At 49.7% G+C, this 21,159-nt stretch overlaps 1 protein-coding gene and 1 pseudogene across 1 annotated transcript; one reads left to right on the top strand and one right to left on the bottom strand.

Annotated features, from left to right (window-relative positions):
• Nucleotides 1-8,440: 8,440 nt before the first annotated feature.
• On the top strand, nucleotides 8,441-12,818 carry LOC109754870 (uncharacterized; annotated as a pseudogene).
• Nucleotides 12,819-14,062: 1,244 nt separating this feature from the next.
• LOC109754869 (uncharacterized) lies at nucleotides 14,063-20,663 on the bottom strand. The gene is made up of 11 exons (XM_073499583.1): nucleotides 20,007-20,663; nucleotides 19,770-19,847; nucleotides 19,281-19,398; nucleotides 19,095-19,147; nucleotides 18,943-19,023; nucleotides 18,778-18,870; nucleotides 18,514-18,705; nucleotides 15,892-18,085; nucleotides 15,263-15,451; nucleotides 14,518-14,677; nucleotides 14,063-14,440 (listed from the first exon to the last, which is right to left on the bottom strand). Exons 1-4 carry the CDS (start codon nucleotides 20,661-20,663, stop codon nucleotides 19,125-19,127), a joined length of 876 nt encoding a protein of 291 aa, XP_073355684.1. The 3' UTR covers nucleotides 14,063-14,440; nucleotides 14,518-14,677; nucleotides 15,263-15,451; nucleotides 15,892-18,085; nucleotides 18,514-18,705; nucleotides 18,778-18,870; nucleotides 18,943-19,023; nucleotides 19,095-19,124.
• Nucleotides 20,664-21,159: the final 496 nt, after the last annotated feature.

The following is a 21,159-nucleotide window of genomic DNA, read 5'->3' as shown; positions in this document are numbered from 1 at the left end:
GATAGAAATCGATAGTTTCATCAAAACAAGCAAGCAATGCATCAAAAACAGAATCTGTCTTAAACGGGACAGTCTGTAGTAATCTGGGAGTTTTGCAAACTTCTGTAACTCCACAAATTATGAAATAAATTTGAAAATTTGAAAAAATACAGAAGTAATGTGCAAAAAGTTTCAGACCCATTTGACTTTCCAGTAAAAAATGTAAAATCATGCACTACAGCCAAAGTTTCTGTTTTTGTTCTGCACATAGCAAACAAGCAAACTAATCATCCTAAAACCAAAGCTTGGCACATTATTTTTATAATACAATGGATATATACAAGGGGATAATTATTTACATAGAAACTTCCATGAAAAATTCTACATTGTTTCCATGAGTATGAACACAAGTGCTCAAGGTCGACCCTTACTTCTTCAATGCATAACTTTCCAATCACTTCTCTTTTTGAAAAACTTTTTAGGCATGAGAGGCAAGTAAATTTTTTTGTATTTTCATTCTTTTAAATTTTTTTGTATGTTTCACCCACAACTAAATAGAAACAAAAAGGTAAACAAAATCTACTTAGTGAAGAAAGCAAACAAGCACACACACGAGAATATCAACCCCACGCTATTGCTCCCCGGCAATGGCGCCAGAAAAGAGCTTGATAATCCTCAAGTGCAGGGAATCATCGTAGCAATTTCCAAAGGTGGAAGTGATAAGTATGGAGTGTCGAACCCACAAGGAGCTAAAGGTAAGATCAATATTCTCTCAAGCCCTATCTGGCACTGATACGACTCTACGTGCACCGAACGTTTGCTTCCAACTAGAAACGAGAAATAAAACTACGTTGTGGGTATGAAGAGGATAACTTTGCATGGTATCGGAGAGCTAAAATATAAAAGTAGGTGCTGCTATCATAAAATTAGAATATACTACTAAATATTATAAATAGCGAGTGTGGTATAATGATGGATCGGTGTGCGGAAATGTCCTAGGCAATTGTTAACAAGACCGGTAGTCGTCATTGCAATTTCATATGAGGGAGAGGCATAAGCTAACATACTTTCTCTACTTGGATCATATGCACTTATGATTAGAACTCTAGCAAGCATCCGCAACTACTAAAGATCATTAAGGTAAAACCCAACAATAGCATTAAAGCATCAAGTCCCTTTATTCCCATACGCAACAACCCCCTTACTCGGGTTTGTGTTTCAGTCACTCACCCACCCACTATAAGTGAATCATGAACGTATTGCAACACCATACAACGAGAATCCCTCACGCTTGCGCGACACGGAGGGCACCATAGGACAGCACCAAAATAAAACCTACAACTCGTACCAATCTAGATCATCAATCAACCCAAAGACAAAGGATATCTACTCAAAACATCATAGGATGGCAACACATCATTGGATCATAATATGTGGCATAAAGCACCATGTTCAAGTAGGGATTACAGCGGGGTGCGGGAGAGTGGACCGCGTAAAAGAGATGAGGATGGTGATGTTGATGAAGACGATCACCGCGGTGATGATTCCCCTCTCGATGGCACTCCGGTGCCACCAAGAGAGAGGAGGAGAGGTTCTCCCCCCTTGTGCTTCCTCCTCCATGGCCTCCCCCTGGATGGGGAAAGTTTTGTGCAATTTTGTCTCCGTTTTATGCAACTGCCTAGCAGTCGATGTGCAACTATCTGACAACGGATGTGCAACTTTCTGCCTACCCCGTGGATATGTAGTTTTCACTGATGGCACCTCCACCCTTAAAACTACCTCCTTCTAGTGAGATGTGCAAATTCGTGTGTTGCCCAGGCCAACTTCCTAGTAGTTGATGTGCAACTTCCCCCGCCCCCTCCCCCCCCCCCCCCCCCCCGTCAGTGATTGTGATTTCACTGTTCGCTACGTCGGCCAACGGTCTGGGAGTGGATATGCAATTCGGATACTGCCATGGCCAGCTGTCTACCAGTGATGTGCAACTTGTCCTCATACCCTATGGATGTGTAATTTCTCTACTAGCACTCGGTCCAAACCACCTTTAGCGCCCTGTTTATATGCAACTTTTTACTACCTTCATGCATATGTAATTTTCCACTACCATCATGTATGTGGAGTTTCACCATCCAACTATCCCTTCTTGTGAAATGCACAACATCATATGTTGCTCCAGCCAACTGCATGGCAGACATTGCGCAACTCTGTTCGTTGCCCCCGACAACTGAAACTACATATTCACAAGTAGGGAGGGGAAGGAGTTGCACATCGAGTAATAGGCAGCTGGCCAGCAGACTAAATTGTACATATCGCCAATAGGGGAGGTGGGGCAGGGTGTATCAACTGTAAAAAAAAACTGTACATCCACGAGTAGGGACAAGGATTGCACATCGACTACTAGATAGTTGGTCGTAGCAGTAGACTAGTTGCACATCAAGTTGTCATGGCTGGTAGGTTGCAAACTCATATGAAGTTAAATAACGCAGTTCCAAAAGTTGGTTTTAAAAATTGTTGCACCATGTAGTACTAAAGTTGCCCAATGCAGTACTGGAGTTGCATTATATAGCATCAAAGTTGGCATCAAAAAAATTTCTTCCAAACATACCCACGCAGGATCTAGTTTCAAAGACCTCGTCGTGATGAATCCAACTGTGAAAACGGATCTGAATTCCAACGTGTGGTTTAAAAGATATGACTTTAAAAAAATTAAAGCATAAAATAAATGTACATGAATCTATTTTCCGATGGACATGACTAGTCTGAACACATTTAATGCTAACAAAAATACATCCACTAGCTGACCAAAAAGTACATGCATAAGCGCGTGTGCCCTTTTTAGATTTCATGTAGAAATTGATTCTTTTTAAAAATTGCATGACACCTATATTTAATTTAATTTTTTGCAAGGAAAAATTATTTGGCACGGAATCTAGAAAATATGGAAGAAACTAACTAGGTAGGGCCACATTTTCTTTGATTCGCAGGACAAACAAACCATATCGTGCACGTGTCCTATACCCAGTATCGACTCAACGCAAGCACAATGTTGCCCCTATCGGTCCTCGGCAGATCTCGGCTTCTTCTTTCCCGTCTCCGTCTCCGTCTCCGGCGTCCCGCAGGATGCGAGGCCGTGGTAGATGCCGTTTTGGGCGGTGGCGCCATGGAAAGAATCCTTATACGTGCATACGCCTGTCACATCAATTCGGAACTTGATCGGCGACGGCGGCATCTGTACGTGCTGCTGGAGGAGAGAAACACGGGGCACAGTATCTACAAGCTCAACATCGACGATCTCGACGGCGGCGACGAAGAAGCGATAATGGGCATCCGTTCAGGTCCACTTCCATACCAGGAACCGCCGCGTCGCCTCTCCGAGCCAGTCCTCTGCCTGGGCTTTCAATCTCCCGCTGCGCGTCGACAATTCAATGCCCTAGGAAGCAAGATCGTCATCACATGTTCCCAGGGCTATGACGACACGGACCAGGGCCTCACCCTCGTCTACGACACCCAGACGACGAAGCTAGACATTGTGCAGTCATTCCCGCACGAGCTACGCTCCGGCTACATCGGCGTGGCCACCGGGGACTAGCTGTACACACTGAAACATGGAGCCCATTGCGAAGCACCGTTCTACCTCTGCCGCGGACGGGACGCCGACGAGTACGACGGGTACAACAGCGACGACGATAGAAAAGCGAATGATTGGGCTTGGAGGAGCTTCTGGCCCTTCCCGCTCGACCGCCGGGTCAGCAACAGCTTCGTCAGGTCGTACGCGGTTTATCCGGACGGCCACACCATCTTCGCGTCGTCTACCTTCACCTTCTCGATTGACACCTACCGCGGTGGTGAGCCCACGCGCCGCGGTGACTGGCACCTGCCGTTCCACGGCCGGGCGTACTACGACGGCGACCTGGACGCGTGGGTCGACATCCGAGCGGCCGGTGGCCCCGGTGTTGGGAGACGCGGCTGCAACTACCTCTGCTCGTGCGATATTCCGTCTCCCCTCCGCGACAGCGGCGGCACTGGCGTGGGCACCGTCCCGCCGCCGGCATGGAAAGTGTGCAAGCAGGAACTTGGGTTCCATGAGCGGCCGGTACATGGCATGAGCCAGGCGCTCGTCCATACTGGGCGCAGCAGGTTCTGCCTCGTCGAGAGCATGCCTATGTGGACCCCGATCACTGAGCAAGACGACTACTGCTCCAACATCATAAACGATGCCGAGCACCTGCTTCTTGTGACCATGTTCCGTGCTAAGCATGGGAAGAATGGCGAGCTCGTAGTCACTCCATGCCGACCTAGCCGCTCTTACCTCGTGCCCAACCATGTTGAAGGTTCGCCTACTGCATTCTGGATGTGATATTATCAGGGTTCAAAATTACTACCAAAACTCTTACAGCTACCAAATATGTTGTCTCTCAAAACATTGCTGAATTTAAATTCAGTACAAACAAAATTTGAATTAGGTCACTCTCTTAGTCAACGAAGCGGTGTGATAGCTCCGGGGTGCCTAGGCACCTTCTATGACAAATAAAATAAAGAAAATAGAAAGCAAAATAAAAAATCCTGAAACTTTGCAACATCAAAGATGGTCAAACTTTGTAGATTCTCACAAGTTTTCATGCCAAAACATTATGTAGAGAAAGGTATACGAACGAGTTTCAGATTTTAGTGCTAAAAGTGCTCAAAAACTTCAAGCACTGAAATTTTTTCGTGTGTAGAGAGCTCCTCGAATGGTTTTTTGGTATGAAAACTTGTAAGCACCTACAAAGTTTAATCAACTTTGATGTCGCAAAGCTTCCGATTTATTTTTTTTGCTTTTTTCATTTTACTGTACATAGAGGGTGCCTAGGCACCCGGAGCTGAAAATCCACTCTTGTCACAAGGTTGATTCTATCGCGCACGATGCACGAATCGCCGCGCATCAGGTGATTAAGGCAATAGAGGGTACACTCGAGGAAGAGTATAACTCGACTAATTTCGTCCGGTGGCGTGCAGTTTTCATGGCGGCTTGGATGTTTCTGTTTTTGTGAAGCCATACGCGAGGCCGTGACCGTGACCGTGTGAGGGAGAGAAAGAAGTCTGGGCTGGGCTTCAGCATTTGCACAATTGCACTTAAGGCCCAAAGACCACGCGCACGCTGACAGCCGCCAATATAATCGATCCGCTACTCTACAATATTGAATCGATCGGTCTCCAACGGCCGTTCTCATGGCATCTTACGAGTACTGTGCAACATATCTCTCGGTGTATTTTGATTTGTACTACTCTTTGGCTCATTCCCTTACTGAATACTTAAATCAGTGTATGAATTATAGTGCCAAGTGCCAATACCGCTCTAGGCTAAGCTATGTCACAGTTAATCAAGTCTAACCGATCCAAATCCTAGCCACCGCTGTCGCTTCCGCTTAACACCGCCCCGGGGCGGTCGGTCTCCAAGATCGCCGCCGAGGGCCGCCCCGCCCGTATCTAAGGTTCGTCCGCCGGTCGTGTTGAGCGGCTGCCCTAGAGTCTTTTTCTTGAGCCCTCGCTTTGATCGGTGTTTTTCTTTTTGGTTTTTCGATCTATTCTTGATTGGTTTGCGTCGCGCACCGCCGCCGTCGACCCCGTGCGCCTCTACTACGACACCGGCGCGACCCAGCGGCCTCGCGCAACAGGCGGTCTCTCACGGCCGTCGTTCGCATGCCGACCCGCTCGTCGATCTACGCCGACCGTCTCCGTCCTCTCCGATCGGGACACCTGCATCACCTCCACTCGGCGGCCTCGCGCCATGCGGCGGCCAATCATAGCCGCCGCTAGCGCGTCGGTCCGCCAATCGATCCATGCCACCCGCCTCCACCGCGTCTACACGGCGGCCTGCGAGTTGACTCGCCAGCCTCGTCCCCGACTGCGTCAGGCCCGTCGACTGCCTTGAACTCGGGCGTCGCTGCTCCGTTGGTCGCTCGGGCGTCGCTGTCCGGCCCCGGCACTACTTTGGTGGCCCGGGTGTCGGTGCTGACGTGCTCGTCCGCACGTCGTCTCACGCCGTCCATCGTCGCCGGCTTCATCTCGGACTCCGCCACCACCCCGTCTCCGTCGAGCGGCGTCCTCGACCTCGCACGCGATCGGATTGATCACCCGCCCGGCGCCGCGATCCGCCTCATCTACGCTGTGCGACCGACCTGGCCCGTTGGTTGCGCGCGCCTTCGTAGGCCCCGTGAAGACCGTCCCGAGTTTAGCGCGCCCCTCCACCGATCGAGCAACGGGCAGCCGCTGCATCGCCCCATCAGGCCGCAGCGCCGCCGCCCCGTGGTTCTTCTCCTGGCTGCACCAACCCGCGTCACCGCTGCATCGCCCTTTCGGGCCGTAGTCCCGTGGCCCGCGGTCCGCCGCCGCCCCGAGGCCGTCCCCGTGGCTGCACCGACCCTCGCGTCGCCGCTGCGTCGCCCCGTCAGGCCGTAGCGAGTGTGGCACGCGGTCCACACCGCCGTCCCGAGGCCGTCCCCGCGGTTGCACCGACCACCGCTCTGCCGCTGCGCCGCCCCCGCTATAGTGCCACGGCCCGCGGTCCCTACGACCGCCCCGAGGTCTTCCGCCGTCGCCCTGACCTGCCCGCCGCCGCTGTGTCTCCCCTTCGGGCCGTAGCGCCGCGGCCCGCGGTCCACCGCCATCGCTGCGCGTCGACTTCTCGTGGTATGCGCCGCGCTGCCTCCCTTGGCGCGGAAACGGCACCTTCCGCGCCGGTCTTTCTCACGCTGTCAGGGTTCTTCGCCTACTTCGAGCACTGCCGCCGCACTCCTAACCTAGCCGCCACCGCCGTCGTTGCCGTTCTTCTTTGGCCGCCGCCGCCGCTACCTCCGTAGCCGCCCGTCCACCCCCTTCGTCTTCGTCCAAGCACCAGCCCGTCGCCAGCGTCGCCGTCATCTACCCCGACCACTTCGTCTACTCCGACCACCGTTGGTGACGTCGGCCCCGCGCCGATGGACGCCGCAATCGTCGTCGAGTTCTTCTCTGCTGGCCCCTCTGACTTCTCCGACATGGCGTACAGCTCGTGCAGGTCCCTCGTCTACGCATGCCCGGTGCTAGCAACACCGATGCGTGCCTTCATCCACGACGTGTCCCCGGGCCTGGCAAGCCTGGTCGGCGCTTCGTCAACTTCTTCTTCGTCCGTCTACGCATGCCCGGTGCTAGCAACACCGATGCGTGCTTTCGTCTACGATGTGTCCCCGGGCTTGGCACACCCGGCGCGACGCCTCGTCAACACCGTCTTCTCTCCGGCGCACCCATACTTCGACACCACTGCGCCCATGCTAAGTCGGCGCCCCCTTGCGCCCGCGGCTCCACGACGACATCCTCGACACCGGCTACCCTGACTCGACATCGATCACGGCGTTCTTCGCACGGCTACCTCGACCACGGCTCCACCACCCACGCTCTCGGCTACCTCGACAACGACACAAGGGCTACCACCTTGCTTGAGCAACCATGTCGATTTCCACTCCAGCCACGACTCCGCGATGCATCGATCGTTATGATTGTGGTGGGTGTGTCCGTCGGCTTGCCTTCGGATTCTTCTCCAGTCTCACCGTCTGCGTCGTTACCGTTGTGACTGCGGGGGGGGGGGGGGGGGGGGGGTGAGTATCCTGATTATTAAGAAAGACGAGATAGACTAGGATTTGTTCTGGCTTGTCTTGTACTCCAAGTAGATCATTGTACTCCTATATATATGCCCACGAGGCTCAAGCAATACATCGACTATTCCACCAATCCTCTCTCTCCTTTCTAACACTTTCGATGTCATACAACCAAGAATTGTGGCAGATCAAGTGGAATCACATGATGAATCGGGCTTTTGAAAGAACATGACATGCCAAAATATCGAACGGAAAATGTATGGAGCACGAGAGTCCATGTTATTAGTAGTTTCTAAGAACTTTTTATGTTTTTGGTAGTTGAATGCCATGAGTTTTGATTCAGTACACGTGCATTTGCATCTGAAAAAATGTTCGCCCCGGCTAGCTTCAATTCCTGAGTCTGCCACTGCATGCAATTGCTCGTGCTGGAGTGGAAGAAGGCGCCACCTCCTTCTCATGTCGCCTGCTTAGGAGATGTCACCTTACCTGCATGAGTCGCTTGTGGGTGGTACATGGCGACAGAAACAGCAGCAGCTGCTGCGCTCGAAACGAATAGAGAAGGTGAGGGGCTACAGGTTAACATGGTCAAGGGCAGAGATGCGACGATAACGAGATGGCCCCAATGGAGGGGTCTATCTCGTGCGGCGCCGCTACGGTGATTGGCACTCTAAGAGCATCTCCAACAGCGGCGTTAAAAGACACACGCGCGAGGTAAACTTCCAATTTAGCGCGCGCAGGACGTTTTCGCGAGCTCCAGCGAAGACGGGAAACTAGCGCGCGCGGGAGAAAGCTGGTGGTCGCGCGCTAGATTTGGCGCACCGCTTCCGGCGCGTCTATAAATTGCGGCGCTCGCCATGCGACCTCCCATCGCTATTCACACTGTCACGCGCGCTCTCCCCGTTTCCTCTGCTTCCTCCGCCGCTTCCTCGCCCCGCCAACGACACGCCACCACCGCGCCACCATGCCGCCGGGGATCTTCGGGCTACCGCGGCGTCCGTGAACGCCCCTCCGGTGCCTTCTACGCCGAGATCCGGTCCGGCGACATCCGCCTCGGCCTTGGCACGTTCGAGACCGCGCACGAGGCCGTCCGCGCGTACGACATGGCGGCGTGGCATCTCCAGAGGCCTCACTCGCAGATGAACTTCCACGATGTAACACCCTGAGAATCATGCTACAGTAACCCCCTGTGATTAAGCTAATCATATTGCTAAACAGGGCTAGATCACATTTGAACCACACCCTTGTCAAACTCCTAGTTCAAACTTCAATTAAATTTAAAAGTGGAAAATAAAAATTTTCAAAAATTCAAACAAAAATGTTCAGTGGGTTCTAAATAATACACTGGTAATTATGGTGGAGAAATCACATTTTTATAAAATGCCTAAATACTTTTAAATGAAATAAAACAAAAAAGGAAATAAACAAATAAGAGAAAACAGAAAACAAAACAGTCAAAAGAAAAAAAAAGAGCAGGCCTCCCCCCCACTGGACCCGCGGCCCAAACCCCCCCCCCCCCCCCCCCCCCCGGCCCAAGCTGGGCCGCCACCCGCGCCCCGCGTCCCCCTTCCCTGTTCCCCCGACCGGGTCGGAACAGGGCGCGTCGCCACCGAACCCCCTCGCCGGCGACGGGGAGGATAAGGGCGCCAGCTCCCCCGCCTCCTCGGGCCTCTCTCCCACTCGCCCCCGCTCTCCCTCGGCCTCTGCGCCTTCTCCCCCGCCAGATCCCCCTCCCTCTCCCCTCCGTTCCCCTCTGCCCGAGAGCGCTCGCCGCCGTTCACCGTAGTTCCCGCGGCCACCGTGCCCAGATCGCCCCGACGACGTGCCCGAGCGACTCCCCGCCGTCGACTACGCCGACTGCGCCATCGGGAACGAGCCGAGCGTCACTGCATCGACCTCCCCGAGCTCGTCTTCCCCGCACGTCCGCCGTCGATCATCGCCGACTCCGGCTACCCCGCGCCCTCCCCGAGCTCGCTGCCACCCCCTACGGCTCCACTGTGAGCTCCTCTACCTCCTCCCCCTCTCCGCTAGCTCGCCCGCGCTCCGTAGCTGCTCCCCCACGCGCGCCCGAACGCCGCGCCGCGGAGCTCGCCGCCGGCGGGTCTCCGGTGACCAAATGGTCACGGGCCCAAGCCCACAGCGCTCCCCACCGCACGTAGAAGCTCCCCAGCCCCTCCGCTTGCTCGACTGCCAGCCGTAGCCATGTCCCCGTCGAGCACCCGTGCGCGCCGCCGCCTCCGCCGCTCGCCGGCGCCGATTCCGGCCGAGTCCGGCGAAGCCCCGGCCACCCCTGGATGCGGCGCTGCGAGCTCTTTCGAATGGGCCTAGCCCCGTTCCTCCCCGAGCCCCGTAGCGCAATTCCGGCCAACTCCGGCGAGGGACCGCCGTGGTTTTGGTCGCCGGAGTTGCGCCGGCGCCGGCCGCCGACGTGGCTGGCCTGGCCCACCCCCAGTGACCCTGCCAGTGGCCCCCACGGGCCCCAGTTGACTGGGTTGACCCAGTCAACTGCTGACTGGGCAGGCCCAGTCACTGACATGCGGGCCCCGCCGCAAAAATTAAAAAAAAGAAAAGAAAAAGAAAATGTTTTATAAATAAAAATAATTAGTTTAATTAATCTCTCACTGACAGGTGGGCCCTGTAGTTAATTAACTAAAAACTAATTAGTTTAATCCTCTGTTAACCCACTGTCTATGACAGGTGGGTCCCCCTTGTCAGTTTGACCAGTCAACCCGGACTGTTGACCGCTGATGTCACTCCTACATCATGCTGACGTCATATCCCTTTTTTCTGTTAATTAAATAATTCCAGAAATTCAAATAAACTTTGAAAATTCATATCTTTTAAACCGTAACTCGGATGAAAATGTTTTCTATATGAAAGTTGCTCAGAACGACGAGACGAATCCGAATACGCAGTCCGTTCATCCACCACACCTCCCTAACCTATCGAACTAGCAACTTTCCCCCTCCGGTCCGTCTGTCCGAAAACGCGAAACATCGGGAATACCTCCCGGATGTCCCCCCCTTCCCCGGTACCACCTACTGTCGCGTTAGGACACCCCTAGCACAGCTCATTGTCATGTCACGCATCGTCATGCTTATGTTTGCATTGTATTTACTGTTTCTTCCCCCTCTTCTCTCCGGTAGACTACGAGACCGACACTGCTGCTGCCTAGTTCGACTACGGAGTCGACGACCCCTCCTACTTGCCAGAGCAACCAGGCAAGCCCCCCCCCCTTGATCACCAGATATCGCCTACTCTACTCTCTACTACTTGCATTAGAGTAGTGTAGCATATTACTACTTTCGATATCCTATTCTGATGCATAGCCTATCCTTGCTACTACTGTTGATACCTTTACCTGCAATCCTACATGCTTAGTCTAGGATGCTAGATTTCCATCAGTGGCCCTACATTCTTGTCCGTCTGTTGTGCTATACTATCGGGCCGTGAGCACCTGGGCGGTGAACACGGGCATATATTTATATACTATATACATGACACATGTGATGACTAAAGTCGGGTCGGCTCGTAGGAGTACCCGCAAGTGGATCTTTGTGGCGGAGCGACAGGGCAGGTTGAGACCGCCTAGGTGAGAGGTGGGCCTGGCCCTGGTCGGCGTTCGCGGATACTTAACACGCTTAACGAGATCTTGGTATTTGATCTGAGTCTGGCCATTTGGTCTATACGCACTAACCATCTACGTGGGAGTAGTTATGGGTATCCCGACGTCGTGGTATCAGCCGAAGCTCTTTTGACGTCAGCGACTGAGTGGCGCGCGCCGGATTGGACTGGAACGCCACTAGGCTAGGTCTGCTTCCGGCCGCGTACGCAACGTGCAGGTGTGCATAGGGCGATGGGCCCAGACCCCTACGCGCATAGGGTTAGACCGGCGTGCTGGCCTCTCTGTTGAGCCTAGGTGGGGCTGCGACGTGTTGATCTTACGAGGCCGGGCATGACCCAGAAAAGTGTGTCCGGCCAATTGGGATCGAGCGTGTTGGGTTATGTGGTGCACCCCTGCAGGGAAGTTTATCTATTCGAATAGCCGTGTCCCTCGGTAAAAGGACGACCCGGAGTTGTACCTTGAGCTTATGACAACTAGAACTGGATACTGAATAAAATACATCCTTCCAAGTGCCAGATACAACCCGGTGATCGCTCTCTAACAGGGCGACGAGGAGGGGATTGCCGGGTAGGATTATGCTATGCGATGCTACTTGGAGGACTTTAATCTACTCTCTTCTACATGCTGCAAGATGGAGATGTCCAGAAGCGTAGTCTTCGACAGGACTAGCTATCCCCCTCTCATTCCGGCATTCTGCAGTTCAGTCCACTGATATGCCTCTTTACACATATACCCATGCATATGTAGTGTAGCTCCTTGCTTGCGAGTACTTTGGATGAGTACTCACGGTTGCTTTTCTCCCTCCTTTCCCCTTTCTATACCGGATTGTCGCAACCAGATGCTGGAGTTCAGGAGCCAGACGCCACCGTCGACGACGACACCTACGACACTGGAGGTGCCTACTACTACGTGCAGGCCGCTGACGACGACCAGGAGTAGTTAGGAGGTCCCAGGCAGGAGGCCTTGCCTTTTCGATCGTTGCTACTTTTGTGCTAGCCTTCTTAAGGCAAACTTGTTTAACTTATGTCTGTACTCAGATATTGTTGCTTCCGCTGACTCGTCTATGATCGAGCACTTGTATTCGAGCCCTCGAGGCCCCTGGCTTGTATTATAATGCTTGTATGACTTATTTATGTTGTAGAGTTGTGTTGTGATATCTTCCCGTGAGTCCCTGATCGTGATCGTACACATTTGCGTGCATGATTAGTGTACGGTCAAATCGGGGGCGTCACACACGACGTCTTCACGCGCGAGCAGGCGCAGACCGTCGCCCCTCCGCCTCGTCTTATAATAGACCAGGACCATGAGGAACACCGTCGGCGGCAGCGCGCCTCCTCATCGCCGAGGAGGACGAGTGAACCATGGCGGAGTGGCGCCGACGCTACCCGCAGGACGTCGCCGACGAAAACGCCTTCTGGGCGTAGAGGACTGCAAGGCGCCGCGCGGAGCGGGTGGACAGGCGTCGGCGGAAGGCACTCGCGAAGGCACAGTGCGATCTCGTTAACGTAGGTGGGGAGTCGTTCTTCGACTCAGACGATCCTCGTTGGGAAGACGCGTGGCTCTCTACCTCGGACGACACCAGCGAGAATAATGATGACGACTCGGAGTAGGTTCTAGTTACACCGTAGCTTTTATCTAGTTGCACCGTAGTAGTTCTATCTAGTTGCACCGTAGTTTTTATCTATCTATGCTATATGAACTATATACACATTGTGAAATATCTATGTATCGTTTATCTATTTTAATCTATGCATATGTTTTTATTTTAAGTTCGGAGTGCATATGTTATTTGTGCAAGAGCGTGCCCGCTGCATTTTAGCGCACCTGCTGGAGCTACGCGCGCGCTAATGTTTACAGCGGCCGCTGGAGCCAGCGCTCCCGCCGCTCCAAAACAAACGATCGACGCGTTGCAAACGCATTTTTAGCGTCCATCGCAAAAAAAAAAAGCTAAAACAACATCGATATTGTGATTGGGCGAAGTTACGAAGATGAAACTTGCAGAACTGTCCTCGTCGGGGTGTCCTCAGAGTATCGGGCTAGTAAAGACACGTCGGAGTATCGGGCTAGTATAGACAGTAGAAAAGTGGAGATCAACGACAACAATGTCGAGGCTTACTGTCGCCATGAAGAACGTCCTCCACCTCTATCTCACCACGAAGAAGGGACATGCGCATATTGTTGCCGGGAGTGACTTGGTTAAGATGGTCCGTGTAGTGGTCTGCATGATTTATAATTCAAGCTTAGCATCTCCGCGCGAGTCATTGGAAATGCATGCATGGTTTGTCTCGAGGTAGTAAGTACTCAACAGATGCATGGTTTGTCTCGAGAAAGTACAGATAGACAAACAAATTTAGCTGACATCCTTCAGCAGCAGCAGCAGCCCAGGTCTCACCACCTTCCTCGCCGACAACAATGCACATGACTTCTTTTCATACAACTTACTCAAGATGCAGCGGCAGAAGGCCAGCCCGAGGGGGTCACGCCGACAACAATTCATACATTTTTTTACTCGAAATAGATACTGCTAAAGAAAAAAAAATGCTGCCTTAGCAGAAGCAGAAGCCCTACACAAGCAGGTCTCACCGCTCTCTCGCCCACAACAACTAGATAGGAAACGCGCCTTGGCGCGTGGTGCCTGGCTCAACCCATTATCCAAGCGTATAAACAAAGTATATATTATTGCGAGAAAAGTTGCCGAGAATGGATCAGTTTAATGCATAGAAGTGAAAAATTGCCTTTATAGATAACATGGTTGTGTCCAATACATGGCATATGCCCAGACAACACTAAATGGACAGTGCAATCAGTCACACCAAATGCTCAGCAGCATTTTGGCACCAAAAATAAACCAACATGACAGGGCACACATAATATATATTTCAGAGGTAACAAATGGCACACATAATATAGATAACTGAACCATCATATGGATTTCTAAAAGTAAGATGCTTGTGATAGTAATGGTTCGGTCATGATAGACGATTCGGATGACATGTCTTCCAAATGCCGAGGTCACAGAAATTGTAACATGGAGAGAAACGATATGTACTGTCCATCTACGACATATGTCAATAGCAGTGTATCATATAACTTTGTCTGAACATCTCGCTAGCTCGGGTGTTGTGACGAAAGACCTGCTGATGGTGATCACGTGCTCGATCCGTCTCGCCGATGTGGTAGGCCATGGCGAGCAAGCCTTGCCAGACTTGCCCGGGTGTTGTGATGTGAGGACCTGCCGATGGACATATCATGTCAGCAAAAGAATTCAGTGTGTTTTATTTATAGTGAGAATATAATTCACGCATCGACCTTCTCATAGCTTATTAGTACAGCTCCACATGCCAGCCTAACAATCATCCTCGCCATCATAAATAAGTGGATCTCACCATTGCACTATGTCCGGCATCAAGGATCTATTTTTCTAAAACATCTCAATGTGCACCTAGCATCAATTGGCCCAATAGTAGTACTGCAAATAAAATGTGCCACTGTTAAAGCATGCCCCTATTTTTTACTCTAGCCAACAAATGAGAAAATATGGTAGTTCATGTAGTCTTAGAGCTTACATTAAAGCAGATTTTATTTTGGTACATAACCATAATATGGTAGTTCGTGCCAGAGTCTAATTCGGTCACCCAATGAGAATTGATATTTATAGAGAACCACAATATTTCAATAATATAAGTACTTTGACTAACAATGAAGATTACAGTTACAACCATACCATTCTGAAAACCCATATAGACAAAAATATTTTAGTAGTGCGAGCAACACAAGTGGCAAAAAATCTGGAATGAGATGGCTACATAGTACTCCAATTTTTTTGAGTAGTGAATAGAAAAGACCACAATACATGAAGACAGAGAAGCATGGAAACACATTTGTAAATTGGCAAACAGATCTTAGAGGCATATCCTTGATATTATCAATCAAAAGGTACATGGAACTGAAACTATACAAGAACATTTATATCCTAAGAGCTAGTTTCAGTTCCCATTAGATCTGAAACTCAACCAAACGCGAGATTCATGTCCAGAACAGCAAGCAGACTAACCAGATGTTTTCCCTGGACCTGCATTTCAATCGTTAAGGGGTAGGTATGCCTTTCTCCTCTCTGGAAGATGGTGATGTGTCCCCCACCATTGCGAGCCTCCTCGTCGCTGGCCTGCGTCGCTGCGAAGGAGTGGTGGCAGCGGCTGTACCTCCTGTTGATTGCCGAGGAGCAGCGGCTGCCAAAGTCCAGCTGCGAGACGACAAACGAATCAGGAAAAGACACACAATAGACAACAAGGATATGACCGGACGAGAGCAGAGGAAAGACTACATGCAATTGTGAATAATTATTAAGGTTGTTCGAGATTCACTGAGACATGAAAAACTGGTACAGTAGTTTTTGATTTTCAGAAGACCTTGGTTATTTTCAGCTTTACATTACCAAGGAAACCTACATGTACCTACTCTATGGGCAACCAATAATAATATATAGTACTATCTATCCATTTCCAGCTTTGTACAGAAACATCAGAACCATTCAATAAATACTGATGCCACATACAAAAAAGCATAGAAGATATAATAGACGACTGGAGCATTTTTCATGCTTGCCTTACCCTTGATGCCACAAAAGCAGTCTTAAGCCCGAGCATATCAACAAAGGACTCGCAAAGAAGGTGAGAACCTCACCATGGCAAAGCTATACCATTCCTTCTGCTTCATGGTGATGAACTGATGATTATGAGCTCCATACTCACCGCCGCTCCGCCTTGATAATCTCCTTGTTATCCACAGCATGGCACCTCGCATCAAAGAAATAATTTTAGAACCTGTAAAACCATATTTGGAACTAAGGAGACCTAACATTTTGTAAGATCGGAGTCGTTGAGAGCAAGTTTACTATCATAGCGACTGAAACTATATGCAAATGTGCAGGAAAACAGCGGTTGTCTCCTAAATTGGCTAAAGTTATAGAGAATAATCCATACTTGTCCATGGACTCAACATGCCAGAACTAAATTGGCAAACACTCGATACACACACCCTTATCAGGGACAGGACCAGTATAAGCAAAACATAAGTTCGCGACCAACTCGCCACCTCAGACCGAGTTCCTTAGTGGCTTGTAGCAACACAAGTTTTTAAAACATCTCTCTTAGCAACACCCAGTTCCCTTCCCCGAGTAAAGTTGGAGAGCATACCTCTGTTCGGCTTGAAGTTCTACTCCAACGAGTGAGCTAACTGACAATGTTGAATGAATAACAGGTCCAAAAAATTTGATAAGATTCAATAGCATTTCGAAAGCAACAATAGCGTTTCTACAAATTTGAGGCGACATAATTAGAAGACACAATAGTTGCTGCTAAGCTAACCATTTTCTACAGCAAGATGCCAATATAAGCATTCCTTCACATATTGCAGGATAAGTGTATGGGTCTGAACAACACAAGATGATCTTTCTATTTCAATAGTGCATATTTGCAAGAATAAATAGTATAAGTATGAACAAGAAAAAATACAAAAAAGAAAAATGAGCATGAACCTTCCACTCTCCTATATTATCTGAAAAGCAATGCTGCTCAATCAAAACAGCGAGTCAGATTTTTTTTTCCTTTGGAAGGACTGTGCAGGCAGTCTATGGTTGTACTTAAGATACCTTCTGTTTTTTTAACATTCAGCAAGACGGATAAACTTATTTCAGAAAGCTGCAATGGAAATTAAAATAGTAGTGGTGATTGAGTACAACTTAGGATGTACTTTAGGAGATGCTGAAAGTTATAGCACTATTACATATAGCTCGAGTCTTGCAGGGAAACAAAAACAGGGATATTGCTGCGACATAAAATCCAACAGGAGTAAGAAAGCTTTCTTATTCATAAATATTCCATTCCCATTCGTATCACACTTAATAGGATTTGGAGCCTACTATAATGCAAATGTAAATTAATTATCACAATGCAGGGGGAAAACCATTGCGTTTCAACGGATACAAATGTTTTCACTTGTAATTAAATCATGACCATTAATCATACAGGACACGGCACCAAACAGAACTATCCTTGGACTCATGAAAATAATTGTGAATACTGAACCTGATGTACAGTATAATAGAACCGGAGCCGCATGTACATGTGTGCAGAAGAATAGCAATAAAATTCAGTAGCCAAAGAGAAAAAAATTCATGTATTCGAGTATATACTAATACAACGCAGGACAATCAGCTAACATGATAACATACAATTGTCCATGAGCATACCAACAGAGGGACAGGACAATCAGCTAACATGATAAGAGTAGGGTAGAACACAGGCCCTCCTGGCATATAAACAGAGCAGGCCATTTCGTTCCAATCCATGATATTACCAAAGACATATATATATATAGTCAGACCAAACAACTCCAAATTGACAAAAATATTACCATGTTGCAAAAGAAAAGACCACGACAGTAATAGCACATTTCAAAATGCCCCAGCTGAGGCACACCTCAGGCAAAACAGGAAGACGATGCCTGCCCGATATCTGCCATAGCGAACAGTAAAGAAAAACAATGTTTGGGATCAGTTGGTCTCTTGCGCGACATATACATTGGTCCACCCCTCCAAGCATAGATCCATCGTGTCACTCGCGAACATATGAACGAAAAGGCAGTTGGCAGTAAGAGCCTCGAAAAGAGGCACAAACGACTAACGCAAGCAAAAGATGCATGTGACAAATTAAGGAATAAAAGAAAAATACCCCAACAGACCTAGAAGGGGGGAAATGGCAGTTTGAAAAAGATTAGAAGGACGCAGGTATATAGATACCAAAATACAGGGGAAAGAGCATGGCTCGCCTGAAGACGATAAAAAACAACAACACAGACCAACCAACAACACAAAGTCCTGAAATAGAAAGATGTAGCAGAATAAACCACAACAAACATCATAATCAAAGTAAATAAGAAATCTTAGAATCACAACCGAGGCAACCAAACAATTACCAGTATATCAATATAGGTAGCATTCAAATCGCAACAAGCAGAGTATCAGAAAACAAAAGAATCGACCAGAACAACCAACAACAAAGCAGCTATGTCTCATATATAATTATAAACTGGAAACTTGGAGCTGATAGGATAACCAAATTAATTTAGCATCCAAGAACAACATTTCAGTCGACAGGACTGCAACCACAATAAGCACATACCCGAGAGGCAGGACATGAAATCTAACTTACATATCTGAATAGTAGCTACCAGCTCAAGTTTGACACAATCAACCATGGAATAGAGAAGAAGGGAGGAGGAGCGAGCTGTAGCGAGCAGATGTACCTGCTTGAGTTGGCCCCTTCTCTTGGAGAGGACGAGATGACGATCTGGTTGTTGAGCATCTTCCAGGCCCTTGAAGCGAATCTCGACGATGTCGACGGCGGAATTCCTGCTGTCGGCCACTTCACCGGCCAGGTGGCACTACTTCACCGCATTCAGGAGCAACCCGGTTGCCACATCGAGTCTGCTACGCTCCTGCATCACCAGTTTTCAGTCCACTTCCAATCTGCAAAATAAGATAAAATCGTGATTGAGAAAGAGATGGACCTGTAGGTCATCGACAGTCACTTCGATGAATTTTTTCATGGAAGCCATCGTCACATTCCCGAGAAAGCTAAAGTTCTGGTGTTATATCGGAACCTACAAATACAGAAGATCGACTGTCAGACATCATGTTACTGAATTAAATTCAGAAAAGGGTTCAATCCTTACAGTCAATATCATCTGGACCAATCCCATGTATCAAATAATTTAAACTTCTGGAGAGTCATTATCACTTATCATATCACCACCCTTACAAAAAAGAGGGATGAAGCAAACAATGACGGTAGAAAAAAAGAAACATTGTGGCACAATAGACTTACAGTGTGTGGGGCATCCAAATCCTCCATCGGTTAATGATTCAATCTGGTTAGATCTGACATAAATCAGTGTAAACTAATCAGTACTAAATGGCAAATTGCACCACTGGAATGAAGAGATGTAAAAAAAACAGTCTAATTTGCAGGGATGTGTGTGTTAGGAGAAAAGAAGCGAGTAGGAAGATGAACTGGGGTAATCCGTTGATCTGAAACCAGCGGATCTGGACTGGATATATGCTGCCGCTGCGTCCCCAGCATGGCGACAAGACCATGCTATCCACTGCGGCTCCACGGAGACGTTGTGATTCTGAGCACCAAGTGGCGGCAGCCTAAGTTAGGATCAGCTGCCTCAAGAGCACGTCGGCGGGACGATAAACGGGGAAAGAAGAAGATTCACAGACGATAAACGATTGTACTGTACTTTGATTATTTATTTCAGCTCTAACTGAACTGTTACTACTCAAAACAAAAATACACTGCATATGTGCCCAGAAAAGTAATCCTTGATTTCCCTTTACACAGCAATAATGAGATTAAACAGAGGAGAACATGATGCTTAGACATGATAATTAAGCACCAGAATTAGATATTTTGTCAGTAGCATAGCACACACATAATAAAGTAAAAGCCCAGGAAAAGAAAATTTTGTGAGAGGAATGGAATATGGAGAGAAACAACCTTGGAATCATAGTGAAAGAGAGACCACATGTACGTGTTGCTTCCAAGAATTGCCTCGTTCTTCAGGCCATTGCAGATCTGGGAAATAAAAAGCAACCGAGGTTGACATCAGAGAGAGAGAGATGGCAGGGGGTGCTTTGCTCCCTGATGAACCGTGGCGAGCCAGCGTGCTGCACAGGAGCAAATGGATGGAATCCAAGCAAGAAAGTGACAGATAGAAGAAGAGGGATGGTGGACGTTGGCATCCTCGAGGTCTCTCCCGATGGAGCGCAAGAAGAAGCATGCGGCCTGGGGCTCCTCTCCCAGCGTGCGGCCCAGCTTGAAGAAGCACTTGACCACTGCCCGACCAAGGAAGAACGGCGGACGTTGTGTCGGGGAATAGCGGCGTGGCGCGCGCCCATCCTCCCCGACGCAGTTGACCCGCGACGCCTCCGGCGACCGCTGCGCGAACCCGCGGAGGCACGCGCACACGTCGTTGCGCCGGCATGGGTCCACGACACCGGCGACGCCTCCCTCTCTGGTCGCTTCCTTCACAGCGCCGTCCGGTAGGTGGCGGCGATGGCATGGCGGCGGCGGACAGGGAGGATGGGGGCGGCGGTGGCGGACGGGGAGGATGGCGGTGGCGGACGTGGAGGATGGTGGCGGCGCGGCGGACGGGAAGGATGGGGGCGGCGGCGGCAGACGGGGAGGATGGCAGGCGACGGCGGCTCGAGCGAGAGGGAGAGGTGTGCGCGAGAGAGGGACAGGTGAGGAGAGCCGAACCCTAGCACTGATTGGGGAGGAGTCAACGAATTGGAAAATGACACGTGTTGACCTAGACGTGAAATGACGAAAATGCCCCCGGCGGGGCAGTCTAATTACACGCGGTGGCACGTCGGGAGTGTAACTATTCATTGTAGCAGTAGCTCCGGGTCGATCCGACGGCCCAACTTCTCCCACCGCTCGATCCGACGCCCGGAAACGCATCAAGCGACTCGATCCAACGGCCGAAATGCCCTAAGCTCTGAAAAGCCTCAGGTTCTCCCAACTAATATATTTCGTGATACATGATGAGACTGATGTTCACACAATTTATTCAAACAGAAAGGATAACATACCATGTCAGCAACGTCACAAAATATCTTACAATGCGAACACAGAACATCTCATAGGTGGCAGATCATAGACATATATATAGTTCACGAAAATGATAAATCCAAACGATTTGCCATAGTTTAAGAGGCCTAAATATGAGTGTTGGAGAAGACTGATATCCGCCTTGCTTCTCCATCAAACAAGATGCATTTCGTCTTCACTCGACTTGCTTCTGCAGTTTCTTTTTGATTCTGCGCGGCTCCACAGGCTTGGGCATCTCGAGCTCCACCCGCTTACGCACACCCTGAGCAAGGCC

Source organism: Aegilops tauschii, chromosome 5 (genome assembly GCF_002575655.3).
Source record: "Aegilops tauschii subsp. strangulata cultivar AL8/78 chromosome 5, Aet v6.0, whole genome shotgun sequence".
NCBI lineage: Eukaryota > Viridiplantae > Streptophyta > Magnoliopsida > Poales > Poaceae > Aegilops > Aegilops tauschii.
The sequence above is the reverse complement of the archived record's forward strand: the minus strand, read 5'-3'. Positions and strand labels throughout refer to the sequence as shown.

Coding starts and splice junctions, on each gene's coding strand:
- LOC109754869 (XM_073499583.1), bottom strand. CDS start 20,663: ATGAATAGTTACACTCCCGACGTGCCACCGCGTGTAATTAGACTGCCC. Junction 19,848..20,006: donor GAGACCTCGAGGATGCCAAC/GTCCACCATCCC, acceptor TTTATTTCCCAG/ATCTGCAATGGCCTGAAGAA. Junction 19,148..19,280: donor CAGATCAACGGATTACCCCA/GTTCATCTTCCT, acceptor GATTTATGTCAG/ATCTAACCAGATTGAATCAT.